The sequence below is a fragment of the Ipomoea nil genome, unplaced genomic scaffold (assembly GCF_001879475.1).
Source record: "Ipomoea nil cultivar Tokyo-kokei standard unplaced genomic scaffold, Asagao_1.1 scaffold1509, whole genome shotgun sequence".
NCBI lineage: Eukaryota > Viridiplantae > Streptophyta > Magnoliopsida > Solanales > Convolvulaceae > Ipomoea > Ipomoea nil.
The window spans coordinates 3,087,574-3,102,857 of record NW_017617937.1 but is presented as its reverse complement, the minus strand read 5'-3'; the positions used below and the strand labels follow the sequence as shown (position 1 = coordinate 3,102,857).

At 34.9% G+C, this 15,284-nt stretch overlaps 2 protein-coding genes across 2 annotated transcripts; one reads left to right on the top strand and one right to left on the bottom strand.

Moving 5' to 3' along the window:
• The first annotated feature begins 3,924 nt into the window (after nucleotides 1–3,924).
• Nucleotides 3,925–7,235, top strand: LOC109188904 (subtilisin-like protease SBT3.5). Its single transcript, XM_019339555.1, has 10 exons — nucleotides 3,925–4,084; nucleotides 4,176–4,267; nucleotides 4,374–4,471; nucleotides 4,590–4,745; nucleotides 4,828–5,495; nucleotides 5,579–5,649; nucleotides 5,734–6,012; nucleotides 6,113–6,227; nucleotides 6,314–6,509; nucleotides 6,618–7,235. The coding sequence occupies exons 1-10, from the start codon at nucleotides 3,980–3,982 to the stop codon at nucleotides 7,166–7,168; spliced, it is 2,331 nt and encodes a 776-aa protein (XP_019195100.1). The 5' UTR covers nucleotides 3,925–3,979; the 3' UTR covers nucleotides 7,169–7,235.
• A 4,452-nt stretch (nucleotides 7,236–11,687) lies between these two features.
• LOC109188914 (subtilisin-like protease SBT3.10) lies at nucleotides 11,688–15,284 on the bottom strand. The gene is made up of 10 exons (XM_019339567.1): nucleotides 15,120–15,284; nucleotides 14,929–15,020; nucleotides 14,724–14,821; nucleotides 14,445–14,600; nucleotides 13,695–14,362; nucleotides 13,456–13,517; nucleotides 13,091–13,354; nucleotides 12,864–12,978; nucleotides 12,558–12,747; nucleotides 11,688–12,451 (listed from the first exon to the last, which is right to left on the bottom strand). Exons 1-10 carry the CDS (start codon nucleotides 15,222–15,224, stop codon nucleotides 11,901–11,903), a joined length of 2,301 nt encoding a protein of 766 aa, XP_019195112.1. The 5' UTR covers nucleotides 15,225–15,284; the 3' UTR covers nucleotides 11,688–11,900.

The window sequence follows — 15,284 nt, the reverse complement described above, 5'->3', positions numbered from 1 at the left end:
GAAGACATTAAGTTCTTGGTGATTCTGATGAAGAACTTGAGAAGAAAGAACGTTGCTTAAACGAAAGGACGCTTAGATCACTCAGTTGTGGGAACAACGTGGGACTGCGTCAGTGAAGCGGACTGCATCAGAGTTAGCTCTCCAATTGAATTAGACTTCTGCATGCGTGGCTCTCCGACTTCAACAATCCACTAAACCTTTGTAGACTGGGTACTGACCTTGTGTGGGGCACTTTGGTGAGATTACTGTTTCTCTACCTTTGTACATTGGATTATGATTTAGTGGATTGGACGCCTCGATGATCGTTTCCCAGATGTAGATACACACTGTATCGAACTGGGTAAACATCTTATGTGTTTGATTTATATTCTGCATGAGTATCTCGTCTTATACTAAGCTACGTTTTAACTGAATGATTGACCAGTCAAGCCTCTGGGTCAGTCAGTTCAGTTTACCATTAGTTTATCTCTATTAATACTCTTAAACTGAGAAAATGCAAAATTACAATATTGTCAATTAGATTCATATTATAAGGTGAACTACAAATAAATATTTAGTATTAATATAATGAATGTTCATTTTTAATATACTATAAATCCATTCAAGTAGTAGCGTACTACCAAGTAGCAAATTAAATTGAATTTTAAAATAAAATTAAAATTTGTATATTTACATTTTAGATATCAAGCTTTTGAAAATTAATATATCCTCTGTTCGTTCTTGCTAATTTGAGAAAATTTCAATTTTGGTCACATGATTATAGGAGTATTGTTAATTTCAGCATCTGACTTTCAAAAGTGTTAATTTAGTACCTTGACTATGTAATTTTTGTCAATTTTGGTCACTCCGGCTGAATTGACGGTCAAATTTGGCCGAAAAAAATTTAATCAAACATTTAGTCTATAATCTGAGGGGCAAAATCGTCTTTTAATCCTTTCTAGACTAAATGTTGGATTAAATTTTTCCGGCCAAATTTGACCGTCAATTTGGCCGGAGTGACCAAAATTGACAAAAATTACATAGTCAAGGTACTAAATTGACACTTTTAAAAGTCAAATGTTGAAATTAACAATGCACCTATAATAATGTGACCAAAATTAAAATTTTCTCTTGCTAATTTTAGAAACTTATTTGACAATATAATGGATTTCTACAGCCGAGAAGCAGCAGCAAATTCAATGATTTACAGCTACAGGCATGGATTTTCCGGTTTTGCAGCCATGATGACCAAGTCCCAAGCTCAAACCATTCAGGGTACGTAGTTTTTCATTTCAAGATTCGGTTCAAGCTAAGTACTTACTAAGTTGGCAATGCATTTGATTATGGGGGAGGGATCATAAACCCCAACAAAGTAACATCTCTTGGCCTCATCTGTGACATGACCACATCAGATTATCTTCAGTATTTTTGTGCCATGGGATATATTGCCGGAAAGACTACATCTTGCAATATGGATATTTCCCTTTTGGATGTCAACTTTCCTTCCATAACTGTACCAAATCTAAAAGGATCCAGTTACCCTCACTAGAATTGACGAATTGTGACGAATGTTGGATCTGTAAATTTTAAACACAAAGTTATGGTTGAACCTCTAAAAGGAATAGCTGTAACTGTGAAACCAACTACACTAAATTTTAGTTCCAATTTCAAGAAGGCCTATCACTGAACAATTTCCACAAGCTATCACTTCAACACAGGATACTATTTTGGGAGCTTAACTTGGAATGATGGAGTGCATAACGTGAGAATTTCTATCTCTGTCAAGACTATGTATTGAGAATCTTATGGTGATACGATGCTTGTTTCAAGAATATATAAAATAAAGTTAAGTTATTTGTAAATCATGTCTTTAATGTTTTCATAATGTTGAACTACTGCATACATTCTTCTCAAACTTCACTCCTATGACTAACTGAGCTGTCCATGCGGGCAAACTACCGCATACATAGATTGCGGCAATCAAGAACCAGTATCACTAGTTTTCGCTTATATATGAACAAAAAAGCAAAGCAATTATGCTCAGCTCATTCTTCCAGTTGCCATAGCTTGGTTTTTATTTTAATTTCCATTGTTATATTCTTAATCAACAACTCATCATCAAAACCTCGTACGAGTGGTGGTTACTTATAGTGTCCATCCTAATTTTAACGTTTTCATGCATTGATTGGAATAGGACACAAGCAGCAGGGCAATAATGTATTTTGGGAAGTGGCCATCTTCTCCATCATCAAATTAAACAAAAATGTACGTGCAGTGGGACTGCAAATATAATGGATCTATCTCAACTTCTTCAATTCCATTCAAAGTAATTAGCACCCTTCCTTTTTTCCGATCAAAGGGAGGGTAGACCCAACACTATACAGACCTATACTAATAATACATCCTTCTTTGTCACTTTGCAATAATGGTGGAGTTTTGGTTATTCATTGAAACCAGCTGCCATGCACTTTGATAAACTAAAAGATTTCATTTCATTATATTCCTTCTTCTCCCATTTCATTACATTTTTACTCTTAAATTTAACCGATTATGGATAGAATCTTAATTGATACTATACAGAGTATTAAATTGAGTACGGTTACGTTTTTATAGTTGAAGTTTAATTAGACGATTAAGAATGATAGTTGATGATCAAATTGGTAATTTTTCACCCTTTTAGTTATTAACTCTTTTGTGATTAACCATTTACTATTCAACACCTTTTGATCTACTTTTCACACGATATTCACTCCCGTAATATAATATATCAATAGAGTTACAAACTTATAGCCCTAGATGCTTTTCAGAGGACATTTGATTTAAGTTATCTCACATAATCTTGTAATATCAATATATCATATATTCATATTCCTTTGCTTGTTTCAAGAGAGTGTGGAGTCGACATTATAGAGAATGCATGATTTTTAATCTTTGTTTTAAAGTTTATTTTTGGTAACATCTAAGAAATCACGTCCCCTCACAATTATAAATTATGTGAGATTTTATAAAATATTACTCTTTTAAAACGAAAATCGAACACCCTCTTCGCTCCTCTTTCAAATGGTATTATTTGATTTAGAAAAAAATTCGCAATCATTATCTAAAGTGCACTATGAGTGAAGCTTGCTTTATGATCTTAATCAGAAAATGAGTATAACGAGACAAACAAACATAAATTGCTCATTATCCCGTTCAAACCCAGAATGTTAACAGATAGCTCTCTCAATAGGTCGAATTTTGAACATTTGTAGTTACTAACTCGGCAAAAATTACCTTGTATGATGTTCTAATTTGGTTGTTTTGGGCTAAGAATAATATTACTTGGGTGTGTCTCTTGATATGTCCACTTCCAAGCTGCGTCAAGTTCCATCAACTTTGATTTTGTTCCAACTTGGATCAAACTGAGCTGGAATGGCTTGGGAGCCTGCTACGCTCATCCACACTCCCAACCTCCAACTCTAACCGTAACCAACTGTTTCTCTCTGTCTTCTTTCAATGTTCTAAAACGGGACTCTGTTAGAGGTAGAAACCAATTTGTTCATAATTGCATGTTTGATTATCTATTGGTCGCTTGCAGTGATTAAGTCTTCTCTCTTAGTCCAATTTTCAAACACTCGGCATGCATTCTCCAACAGGAACAAAAAAACTTTTGACTAGTAGCACTGTACTAGTATTTTGTAATCCAATAATTTTTAGAGTTCTATTACATGAACTCCCAAATTCTACTCCTTGAGGTGACAAATCAGAATTGATTATTTTCAACATGTGGGTCCACAGAAAAGTGTCACATGTGAGAGGGAATACAAGTTGAGAGTACACCACAAGTATTTTCCTAATTTTTATGCAGAGGCAATCATGAATGTTTGAAGAGAGGGAATATGCCTGTCACTCCTTCCTATTGAATATCACACACATATATGCTATAAATACTAGTGTCTTGGAAGGAGAAGAGATATATCAAGCATAAACACTTTCTTGAATTTCTTGTGTTATCCAAAATATGGATAAGAATCAAAATGAATTGATTCTGTTCAGTTTCTTCTTCGGCTGTCTACTTGTCTTCCAAAATGCTCTTGTCCATACCTCGGCATTGTCTGAACCCAAAGTCTGTAATTTACACTCAGTTTTGAATTGGTCAATTTTGAACAATGCTTCGGCTTCACTGATGTTTCTTTCTCATTTTTCACTAAAAACAGGTTTACATTGTGTATATGGGAGCGAGGCAGCATGATGATGTAGACCTCATCACTTCTACTCACCATGATATGCTAGCTACAGTCCTCGGAAGGTGCTTCAGTTTGTTGCATTATATTCTACAAAGTTATATATATCCTCTGTTTGTTCTTGCTAATTTTAGAAACCTATTTGGCAATGCTTTTCTACAACTGATGCAGCAAAGAAGCAGCAGCAGATTCAATGATTTACAGCTACAGGCATGGATTTTCTGGTTTTGCAGCCATGATGACCAAGTCCCATGCTCAAACCTTTCAAGGTAATATATATATATATATATGGTTTTCAAGATCTGAGAAATGGGATTGAAGAGCTTGTGGAATCGGCTCAAGTACTTGACTTTTTGTTTCTTCTCCTAAAAATTACAATTTTTGTAGACTTACCTGGCGTTGTTAAAGTCATTCCTAATTCCTTGTACAAGTTGCGAACTACCAGGAGTTGGGATTATCTTGGCCTATCCTTGAACTCTGCCACCAATCTCCTGCACGATACTAAGATGGGTGACGGTACCATTGTTGCTGTTTTGGATACAGGTGCACTCCTTGTATTCATTTTTTTTTTACAGTCTTAAGTCAAACTAGTCTAGTTAATCTTAGAATGTATGTATACCTGCAGGAGTGACACCAGAGAATGAAGCCTACAATGATAGAGGACTAGGGCCAATTCCTTCAAAGTGGAAGGGCTACTGTGAGTCTGGAGAGCAGTTCGATCCGAAGAAGCATTGCAATAGAAAACTAATTGGAGCTCGGTACTTCGTTGATGGGTTCCTGGCTGAGATAGGACAGCCTGGAAATTTTACAGGAATTGCTGACTACATCTCTCCCAGGGACATTAAGGGGCATGGAACACACACTTCTAGTACTGCAGTTGGTTCACTCGTGTCAAATGTGAGCTACAAAGGACTGGCATTTGGAACATTTAGGGGTGGTGCACCTCGTGCAAGGCTCGCTATTTACAAGATCGGGTGGGAAGGTGGCATCATCATGGGTGCTGATACTCTCAAGGCCTTTGATGAAGCCATTCATGACGGAGTTGATGTTATATCTGCTTCTTTTGGGGCAAATGTGCCTTTAAGTGCTGAAGTAGACCCTAACGATTCACTCCACTTTGGTTCTTTTCATGCTGTTGCACATGGGATCACTGTTGTTGCTGCAGGAGGGAACGAAGGGCCTGCTGCTCAAACCGTGTCTGGTGCGGATCCATGGATTTTAACAGTTGCTGCTACTACACCTGACAGAGAATTCCCTACCCCAATCACACTAGGAAATGGTCAAACCTTGATGGTAAATTATCTTAGTATTATATTATCAATTACAAAAACTCTACTATTTTAAATAATAATACAAGATTGCTTTTCTTTATGTAGGGTCAATCGTTGTTCACAGGGAAAGACACAGGCGTTGTAAACTTATACCCTACTGACCCAAAAATAGTAGTGTATGATAATTCCTAATACTGCACTGTATTGCAAATAACCTGCAGTATTACGTTATATGTCAATTCTGTTTTTGTGTTCTGTAGGTTTTGTGACAAACTAACTCCAGAAATTATATCTCCAAATGATACTCATGCGTTAGATGGAATAGTGGTGTTGTGTTTTACTGGAAAGCATGGCTTAGATCTTGATGTAGCTGGCATTGTAGGGGAAGCTCGAGCCGTTGTGAGAGAACTTGGTGGTTCGGGAATTATTGTGTCACAGAAGTCATTTACAGCACTAGATGCATACAATGATGATTTCCCTAGTGTACAAGTTGATTACGAGGTTGGAACTAAGATACTTCTTTACGCCCGCTCCACAAGGTATATGCATATTAGGTAGTCAAAATAATTTTATAATTACCATAAAATTTTCCCTTGAATATTTAATATATGTATGTGACTAATGAAACTATAAGTTTAGAAATCCGAAGGTGCAGTTAAGTCCATCCAAAACTCGGATCGGTAAGCCACTATCCAGTGTTATAGCAAAGTATTCATCACGCGGCCCTTATACTATAGCCCCAGCAATACTTAAGGTATGTACTATTTTGCTCCCTCAAGGAAGTTCAAGTTTCCCAAACTCAACATTGGCATAACCTTTTGAAATTGCAATAATTTGTAGCCAGATATAGCGGCACCAGGAACAAATATATTAGCAGCATATATTCCTAGTGATCCTGCTGTGCGAATTAGTACGTATAACTTTATCAGCGGAACATCTATGGCAACACCACATGTGGCAGGAATAGTTGCACTACTCAAAGCTGCCCACCCAGATTGGTCTCCAGCTGTTATAAAATCTGCAATTGTCACAACAGGTTTGCTACAACTCCTACATTTTCATAAGTAAATGATTATCTTATTCCTTTTATATATTTTCCTTTAAATCCTTCGAACTATATATGCATTATGTGTTTAATTTGTAGCATGGACAACTGACCGATCGTCTGGAGAACCTATATTTAATGAAGGAGAGACAATTAGTAAGTTGGCAGATGCATTTGACTATGGGGGAGGGATCATAAATCCTAATAGAGCAAGAAAACCCGGCCTCGTTTATGATATGAGCACAACAGATTATGTTAACTGTCTTTGTGCCATGGGATATAGCAGCAAAGCCATTAGTATAATTGCAGGACAAACCACATCTTGCCACAAGGGCTTTTCCATTTTGGATGTGAACTTTCCTTCGATAACCATACCAGATTTAAAACGCCCAATCACTCTCACAAGAACTGTGACAAATGTTGGACCTGAAAATTCTACATACAAAGTTATGGTTGAACCTCCAAAAGGAATAATTGTTGTTGTAAAGCCAAGTACACTAAACTTCAGTCCTAATGTGAAGAAGATCTCCTTCAACGTAACAATTTCAACGTGCCATGGTTTCAACACAGGATTCTATTTTGGGAGCTTAATTTGGAATGATGGGGTGCATAATGTGAGAATTCCTATATCTGTCAAGACTAAGTATTAAGAATCTTAAATTGGTGCTTGTTAAGATTGTTTTAAGAATAAATAAGCATTAAGTTATTTGCATTGTATAGACTATTGTGCATGTATTTAAATTTTCTCTTGTGAGTGAAAAAGCTATAAGCAATTTTGCAAATTCTTCCATTTGCCGTAGCTTGGCTTTCAATTTCCAGTCTTCAATTCATATATAACTCATTATAAGGTATGAGCATTGGTTAATGGTTATTCATGGTACGGTGTTCAACCTCATGCAACAGTCAACAATTTGATGGCCGCCTTGTTCGATCATGATCAAATAATGTGGGACAGCAATAATGGATCGGAGGAGTTGTGGTAATCCATTGAAATCAACCACTGCACTTTAATAAAGTAAACAGTCAGTTTAATTAATGTCGAGTGTATCAAAATAATACATTGTATGAAGAGAATGTTACGTTGCTAATATCCTCAATCATAGAGGGCACGCTCCACTAATGAGCTAATTAAACATTAGTCTTGATTACTATTTGGAAGCAACCAAATGAATTCCTTTATGCACATAAAGGATTTTTTAGAGATTTACATCATGTTAGTTCACTGAATAGATTTTGAATGAATAAAAATGTTATTCAATAAGAAATGTATGTAATAGAATAGAATTTCTATTGTGAAACTTGCGGATTAATCATAGCCTTTGATATTGTCAAAATCAACAACTCGGTTAAGGTGCGTAATTTTATTATTACATTTATAGATTAATTATTTATGACGGAAAAAAAGATATGATTTGAGACAAATTAATTAATATCTAATGGACTAGGACTATGTGGTCTAATGGTACCTGGGTTGGATTTCCATTTGGAGGATTATTAGTTCGAGCCTTAGTCGAGGTAAAAGTTTATATGAAAATTAACTAACATATTAGAACTGAGTTGGAATTTTTCATATAAAATTTTGTAATATATTAATATGTATTTAAAACGGGAAAATGGAAAATTTCCACAAAATTCTTTTTCCAATTCATTAGATATTAGTTAGTTTCAGTGGCGGAGCCAGAAAATGACGTGAGTGGGGGCAGACTTGAAATGATTTTAGAATTGTCAATGATAAAATATCAAACACCTATAATATGGTTCAAATACATTATAAATTATAATACAATATTTATGATAGATTACATGATAGTTAAGGTCAAAGCCAAAACTATACTTGGGTATGGTGAAATTTAAAAAACACATTGAAATGTTATAAAAATATTTATGGCAAAATATAAAACATAATCGATTAGATAAAATAGTTTGAATAGAAAAGACATTATATTCATAAATACTTTGATTTTAATAAATAAAAGAATACACACAATAACAGTATTCAAAATTGCTAAGGATAGGGTTTGAGAACCCATGACATTTTAATGTCAAATTCAAAGCTCAACTAACTGAGCAACTAAACTACTTAGTGACTATACATGTGTGTGTGTGTGTGTGTATATATATATATATATATATATATATATATATATATATATATATATATATATATATTAAGAGAAAGAGCTGAGGGGGGGGGGGGGGGGGGGGGGGGGGGGGCAGCTGACCCCACTGCCTCCATTGTGGCTCCGTCACTAGTTAGTTTTCATATAAAATTTGTGTATTTTGTTTAGATTGTAAGATTGCATGATTTTACATCACTTTGAATATGCATTTGTTTTATTTGTTTATTCACACTATGTTCATATGTGAAATTATAGTTTAAAAAAGAATATTACAAAAAATAATTATTAAATGAGAATAAAAAGGGCACGGAATTTAGGTCAACTGAAATAGGAAATGAATATTAATAATGGGTTGAAAATTAATAATGATTCCAAAGTGACTCAAATACAAAAAAATAAAAAATAATAATAATTGGTAAGACCGCCCAAACAATAGTATATATAAATTGGTAAAGTATTTTGTTACTAATAATTTACAAGAAATATTTAAAAAAGAATGTGTTATTAATAATTAACTAATTGACTAATTGATATGTATTTAAAAATAATAATTGACTAAGAATAAAAATTGGACGTAAATTAGGTCAATTGAAAGATGAAGTGAATATTAATAATTGACTGAAATTAAAAATTATCACAATCAACCAAAATGAAAAATGGAATGGCAGACCGTCCAAACAATACTATATGTAAATTGGAAAATGAATCTATTATTTATATTTGACTAAAAATATTTAAAAAAAAAAAGAATATGTTATTAATATTTAACTAATTGATATGTATTGCAAAAAATAATTGACTGAGAATATAAATGACACGAAAATTAGGCCAATTGAAAAAGAAAATAAATACTCCGTATTAATAATTGTCTGAAAATTAAAAAAGATCTCCATATTAACTATTTCGAAAAGAAAACGGAATTAACTATAGTATAAGTAAATTATATTGGAAAAGGTATCTGTTATTAATAATTGACTGGAAATATTAAAAATAAATATGTTATTAATAATTAACAAATTAATATGTATTAAAAAATAATAATTGACTGAGAATAAAAATTGCACGGAAATTAGGCCAATTGAAAAAGAAAATGAATATTAATACTTGATTAAAAATTAAAAATGATCACCAAATTGATTCAAATGAAAAAGGAAATGGCCAGACCATCCAAACAATAGTCGATATCCAAATTGATCCAAACAAAAGGAAATGGCCAGACCATTCAAGCTATGATAACATTAAAACATACAGTCGATACAACTCAATTCTTTAATTGCACTATATAATGTTGGATGTTATAATTTATATAATTGTATATCAATTCAAATATTTTTAAAATATTATAATAAATTCATTATGTGCATCGCACGGGTGAAAATATTAGTCAGACAAAAGCAACATTATTGTTAATAATACTATTGAAATTAAATATCTTACGTTATTGAAGTGGCTGATTTCAATGGAATAACGCTATTGTCACTAAAATAACATTATTGAAAGGCATTCCCTCTCTTCAAAGCTTCATGATTGCCTCTGCATAAAAAACGTTGGTTTACAAAGTAGTATGTAGTGCCACTGGTCAAATGATTTTTTATTGCTGTTGAAGAATTGAAGACAGTGATCGAATTACTGACGTCTTGCTATGAGACAAGGTGATGTCATACTCATATATACAGTTATGTTGCGGTCAAGAAAAATATGGCAATCAGAAAATTAAAGTATTATATTCACTGATTTAACTCTACAGACCAACAATTAAAGATAATAAACAGCAAATAAACAAAATGATGGGAAAAAAAGGAGCTTTGCTGTGTATCCACAAAAGTTCCCACCTTAAAAAGGTGATTGAAAATTTGAAGCAGACAAGTTTAAGGAGGATTGAAGTAGAGTACATTATATTATTATATTCTTCTGTTGTGGATTATCTTAAAGTAACAGGTGTCGAATTCATGATGGCGGGATTGCCTGCGCATGTTTCTGGTTCAAGAATACACCCAATCACCTTCTCTCAGCGATGCCGGTGATCCGGCTAATTTTAAATTGCTATTGTAATACAAACTGGTTTTTAAATGAATTTAGAGCAATATTAGTCCAGTTGGTCAAATTAATTTATCTTTTTTTAGTTCTTTACCGGCTATGATCACAGTAAAAGGTTTACCTCATACATGTCTTCCGATAGTCACGGGGTATCCTTCGTCACCCAATGTTTGAAAGTTGTGAAGTTAACATTTTACAAGAGAGAGATATTCAAAGCATTGATTGTTCTAATGTTCTAAGCTAATTAAGAAGAATCATCCAAATTCTATAATCTAACCTTCAAACATCAACAATCTGTTTCTAAGGTAACTGTTGGAAAATCATTTGAGTATGGTGACTTGTGGCTAACCATATCTTTGGCGTTCCGGCAGTGAAGATTAAGTTGACCTGATTGATCAGGAGATTTAGGCTTTACTTTAGAATCAGTTAGTCCCTAAAGCATAAAGACCTGATTGATCAGGAGATTCGTCAAAAGTCCCGGCCTCTCGAAATACATTATTGCAAAGGGACAAAGAAGCTAGGATGCAGTAGTATAGTGTTGGGTCTACCCCGGCCTCCCTTTGATCTAAAAAGAAGAAGCTAAGGGTGGTAGTGTGGAATTACTTTAATTTGAATGGAAGAAGTTGAGATAGATCCATTATATTTGCAGTCCCACATATATACATTATTGTTTAATTTGATAATGATGGAGAAGATGGCCACTTCCCAAAATACATCATTGCCCTGCTGGCCTGCTTGAATTATGTCCTACTCCAATCAATACATGACAACATGAACACTATAATTAACCACCACTTGTACGAGGTTTTGATGATGAGTTGTTGATTAAGAATATATAATAATGGAAATTAAAATAAAAACCAAGCTAGGGCAACTGGATGGAAAAATGAGCTGAGCAAAATTGCTTTGCTTTTTTAATTTGTTCATATATAAGCGAAAACTAGTGATGCTGGTTCTTGATTGCCTCATCAATTTATGTATGCAGTTCAACATTAATGACATGGTTTACAAATACCTTAACTTTTTTTTTTTGGTCACATATAACTGAATGCATTAATAATCAACCAAGTGGAAAATAGAGGCTGGTCGCACAGATATTCACAATGCAAGGATAGAAGAAGAACCAGTTGCCCATGCTAACACGTGAGCTACATGGTCTACAAATTAAATAACTTAACTTTATTTTATATATTCTTGAAACAAGCATCATATCACCATAAGATTCTCAATGCATAGTCTTGACAGAGATAGGAATTCTCACGTTATGCACCCCATCATTCCAAGTTAAGCTCCCAAAATAGTATCCCGTGTTGAAGCGATAACTTGTGGAAATTGTTACAGTGTAGGAGGCCTTCTTGACATTGGAACTAAAGTTTAGTGAAGTTGGCTTTACAGTTACAGCTATTCCATTTGGAGGTTCAACCATAACTTTGTATTTAGAATTTACAGATCCAACATTTGTCACAATTCTAGTGACAGTAACCGATCCTTTTAGATTTGGTATGGTTATGGAAGGAAAGTTCACATCCAAAATGGAAAGCCCTTTATTGCAAGATGTAGTTTTTCCAGCAATTATAGTAATGGCCGTGCTCTTATATCCCATGGCACAAAGACACTGAAGATAATCTGATGTGGTCATGTCATAGATGAGGCCAGGAGATGTTGCTTTGTTGGGGTTTATGATCCCTCCCCCATAGTCAAATGCATCTGCCAACTTAGTAATGGTCTCTCCTTCGCTAAAAATAGGTTCTCCAGAAGATGGATCAGTTGTCCATGCTGCAAATTAAACACATAATTCATATATACTTGAAAGAATTGATTTTTTTTAAAAAAAATAAAATAAGATTATCATTTACTTATGAAAATAGGACTTGTAACAAACCTGTTGTAACAATTGCAGATTTTATAGCAGTTGGAGACCAATCTGGGTGGGCAGCTTTGAGCAGTGCAACTATTCCTGCCACATGTGGTGTTGCCATAGATGTTCCGCTTTCAAACTTAAAAAAACTTTGCACAATCCCATTAGGAATATATGCTGCTAATATATTTGTTCCTGGAGCTGCTACGTCAGGCTGCAAATTAAATTATTACAAAATCAAAATGTCATGTTGATGTATGAGTCTAAGAAATTAACTTGAACTTCCATGTGTATGTGAGTGCAGTGCAATAGTAAATATGTAAACGATACCTTAAGTATAGAAGGGGATATAGTATAAGGGCCGCGCGATGAGTATTTTGCTATGACGCTAGAGATTGGCTTACCAATATGAGTTTTGGATGGACTTAGCCGCACCTTTGGAATACTGAACACATTATGGTTTCACTAGTCATGCTTTAAATTAAATATTCAGGGAAATTATGATAATTATAAAAGCTTTTTTTAAAAAAAAAATAAAATACTAAATATGCATTTACCTTGTAGTGCCAGTGTAGAGGAGTATTTTAGTTCCAACCTCGTAATCAACTTGTACACTTGGAAAATCATCAAGATATACTACATCCAGTGCTGTAAATGGCTTCTGTGACACAATAATTCCCACACCACCAACTTCACTCACAATAGCCCGAGATTTCGCTACAATGCCTGCTACATCAATATCTAAGCCATGCTTTCCAGTAAAACACAACACCACTTTTCCAGCTATCCATGTATCATTTGTTGATAGAGTTTCACAAAACCTACACAATATAATGCAAAAAGAAGAGAAATATTGACATAACCTCGATCAAGCTAGGATTGCAATACATACAGTGCAGTACTAGGAATTGAAGTATCATACTGGTCTGGGAGAAAAACCAAGTCGACAACGCCTGTGTCTTTCCCTGTGAACAACGATTGACCCTACATACAACAATCTTGTCTGAATTATTACTACATGATTTATAATATAATAATCGTCTGGGATGTTAAATGGCAAAAACCGTAGTCTGAGACTAAATTTGGAATTGCCACCAAAGACAAGGGACATCTGGTGGAATTAACTCTTAAATATATATGGAGATCAGATAATTTAATTACCATGAAGGTTTGACCATTTCCTAGAGTGATTGGGGTAGGGAAGTCTCTATCAGGTGTATTAGCAGCAACTGTTAAAATCCATGGATCCGCACCAGACACAGTTTGAGCAGCAGGCCCTTCGTTCCCTCCTGCAGCAACAACAGTGATCCCATGTGCAACAGCATGAAAAGAACCAAAGTGGAGCGGATCGTTAGGGTCTACTTCAGCACTTAAAGGCACATCTGGCCCAAAGGAAGCAGATATAACATCAACTCCGTCATGAATGGCTTCATCAAAGGCCTTGAGAGCATCGGCAGCATTGAATGCGCCACCTTCCCACCCGACCTTGTAAAAAGCAAGCCTTGCACGAGGTGCACCACCCCTAAATGTTCCTAATGCCAGTCCTTTGTAGCTCACATTTGATACGAGTGAACCAACAGCAGTACTAGAAGTGTGAGTGCCATGCCCATCAATGTCCCTGGGGGAGATGTAGTCATCAACGCCTGTAACATTTCCAGGCTGTCCGTTCTCAGCCAGGAAGCCATCAATGAAGTAGCGAGCTCCAATTAGTTTTCTATTGCAATGCTTCTTGGGATCGAACTGCTCTCCAGACTGACAGTAGCCCTTCCACTTTGAAGGAATTGGCCCTAGTCCTCTATCATTATAGGCTTCATTCTCTGGTGTCACTCCTGCAGGTATACATTCTAAGATTAACTAGACTAGTTTGACTTAAGACTGTAAAAAAAGAAAATATGAGTACAAGGAGTGCACCTGTATCTAAAACAGCAACAATGGTACCGTCACCCATCTTAGTATCGTGCAGGAGATTGGTGGCAGAGTTCAAGGATAGACCAAGATAATCCCAACTCCTGGTATTTCGCAACTTGTAGAAAGAATTAGGAATGACTTTAACAACGCCAGGTAAGTCTACAAAAAATTGTAATTTTTAGGAGAAGAAACAAAAAGTCAAGTACTTAATTGAGCCGATTCCACAAGCTCTTCAATCCCATTTCTCAGATCTTGAAAAGCATATATATATTTATATATTACCTTGAAAGGTTTGAGCATGGGACTTGGTCATCAGGGCTGCAAAACCAGAAAATCCATGCCTGTAGCTGTAAATCATTGAATCTGTTGCTGCTTCTTTGCTGCATCAGGTGTAGAAAAGCATTGCCAAATAGGTTTCTAAAATTAGCAAGAACGAACAGAGGATATATATAACTTTGTAGAATATAATGCAACAAAACTAAAGCACCTTCCGAGGACTGTAGCTAGCATATCATGGTGAGTAGAAGTGATGAGGTCTACATCATCATGATGCCTCGCTCCCATATACACAATGTAAACCTGTTTTTTTTTTGTGAAAAATGATCGAGAAAGAAACATTAGTGAAGCCGAAGCGTTGTTAAGAATTGACGAATTCAAAACTGAGTGTAAATTACAGACTTTGGGTTCAGACAGTGCGGAGGTATAAACAAGAGCATTTTGGAAGACAAGTAGACAGACGAAGAAGAAACTGAACAGAATCAATTCATTTTGATTGTTATCCATATTTTGGATAACACAAGAAATTCAAGAAAGTGTTTATGCTTGATATATCTCTTCTCCTTC